This window comes from Guillardia theta (assembly GCF_000315625.1).
Source record: "Guillardia theta CCMP2712 unplaced genomic scaffold GUITHscaffold_19, whole genome shotgun sequence".
In the NCBI taxonomy this organism is placed as follows: Eukaryota; class Cryptophyceae; order Pyrenomonadales; family Geminigeraceae; genus Guillardia; species Guillardia theta.
This window is the reverse complement of record NW_005434655.1, coordinates 31889-33580: the sequence shown is the minus strand read 5'-3', so window position 1 is coordinate 33580 and position 1692 is coordinate 31889. Positions and strand designations below refer to the sequence as shown.

At 60.3% G+C, this 1692-nt stretch overlaps 1 protein-coding gene across 1 annotated transcript in view; it reads right to left on the bottom strand.

The window, feature by feature from the left end:
- Positions 1 to 895: 895 nt before the first annotated feature.
- The window catches only part of GUITHDRAFT_136161 (hypothetical protein), a gene marked incomplete at both ends in the record, with an annotated part of 6276 nt that continues 5479 nt past the window's right edge, over positions 896 to 1692 (bottom strand). The window contains 2 exons of the mRNA XM_005835882.1: positions 896 to 1393; positions 1439 to 1528. Of these exons, the coding sequence (XP_005835939.1) occupies positions 896 to 1393; positions 1439 to 1528 (588 nt within the window). The remainder of the gene's footprint in view (positions 1394 to 1438; positions 1529 to 1692) is intronic.

Here is a 1692-nt window from a genome sequence, read left to right as displayed (position 1 = left end):
CGCAGGGAGCACTTGACCTTTGGAAGTCTTGCTGGCTGAACTTGGCGAGTTGTCACCTGCAGCTGCTGAGATATGACGAAGTGATCCGAGCTTGCAACGAGGTCTCCCCCCGCTTCTCCCTCCTCTTATCCGACTACTTCTGCTCGTCGTTCCCCTCTCCTCCTCCGGGCTCCTCTTGGCTCTCACTCCTATGACTCACTCGTGTCCTCCCTAGGTCGTTCGAGTTGATTCGCAGAACGTCAAGGCTCTGTACAGACGAGCGATCTCGTAAGTTGAGAGAGGAGGAGGACGAGATGGAGGAAAGAAGTAGAGGCAGAAAGAGAGGCAGAGGAAGGATGAGAGAATCCGGCATAGAGGGGAAGGACATGGAGGAGGGAGTAGAGAGATGTACATGCGTATTGCTGTGTTTGGATGCAGAGGGTAAGAGTGAATTGAGGACAGGGGAGGAGGAGGAAGGAGGAGGGGGGGTGATGAGGAGCGGGGGAGAGGAATGGGGAGAGGGAGTGGAGCGAGGAGGACAGGAGGGAGCAAGTTGATGACGTCGCTGCAGCTTCAGGGAGCTCGCCGTCCTCGCGTCGATGAACGGGCGGGTGGAGGAGGAGCTGACAAACTTGCGAGAGGCAATGAGAGACATCGAGGCAGCAGGGAGCATGGAGCCGCGGGACGAGACGATCCTCCTGGCAGCGAAGCAGATCAGAGGCATGTTCGAGAAACTCAAGGAGCAGGAGGAGGAGAAGGCGTTCGAGAAGGAGCTCGAGACTTGCAAGCCTCCTCCGCTGTCGAGGCATCCCCAAGCAGGAGGCATCAGAGGAGGGCGAGGAGGAGGGGGAGGGGAGGGAGGACAAGGACGAAGTTCTCAGTGAAGGTGTATTGCTCTCACAAGATGCCTGCTCCTCTAGCTGTACATGTCATCCTCCTCCTGGGGCGCAGGTGGAACGAAGGGATTACTCAGCTCCTGCTGGCGGTACAGGTGGAGGTGGCGGGGATGGACGGCCTTGAGGTAGGAGTCGGAGAAGCCCAGCTGCCTGCTTGCCTCCTCTACCTGCGCGTCTCTGTCGCGATCAAACGCCTCCCTCATGGCCTCCTCCTCCTCCTCCTCCAGCCCCTCTGTCCACTCGCTCTCTCCCCCGCTCACCCCCGTCCCAGATGGCTGAGCTGGGAGCTGAGCTAGGAGCTGAGCTAGTGACTGAAGAGAGGGCTGAGCTGGGGGCTGAGCTGAGGGCTGAAGAGAGGGCTGAGCTGAGGTCTGAGCTAGGAGCTGACTTGGGAGCTGAGCTGAGGTCTGAGCTGGGAGCTGAGCTGAGGGCTGAGCTGGGGGCTGAGCTGGGGGCTGAGCTGGGAGCTGACCAGGGAGCTGAGCTGGGAGCTGAGCTGGGGGCTGAGCTGGAGAAAGCTGAGAGATTGTGAGTGAGAGCCGGGCAGGAGGCAGGGGAGGCACCTGGGCAGCTCGAGAGGGTCGGAGAGAGTTGAAGGCGTCATGGACGCAGGCGACGAGGAAACAGTGAAGGTCCTGGCGAGACGGGAGGTTCTGAAAGAAAGTGAGATGAGAGTAAAAAGAGAGAGAGAGGGAGAGAGGGAGGGAGAGAGAGTAGGAGAGAGGGAGGGAGGGAGACAGAGAGGGAGACAGAGAAGGGGTGGGGGAGGGAGGGAGGAAGGGAGGGAGGGAGGGAGGGAGGAAGGGAGGGAGGGAGG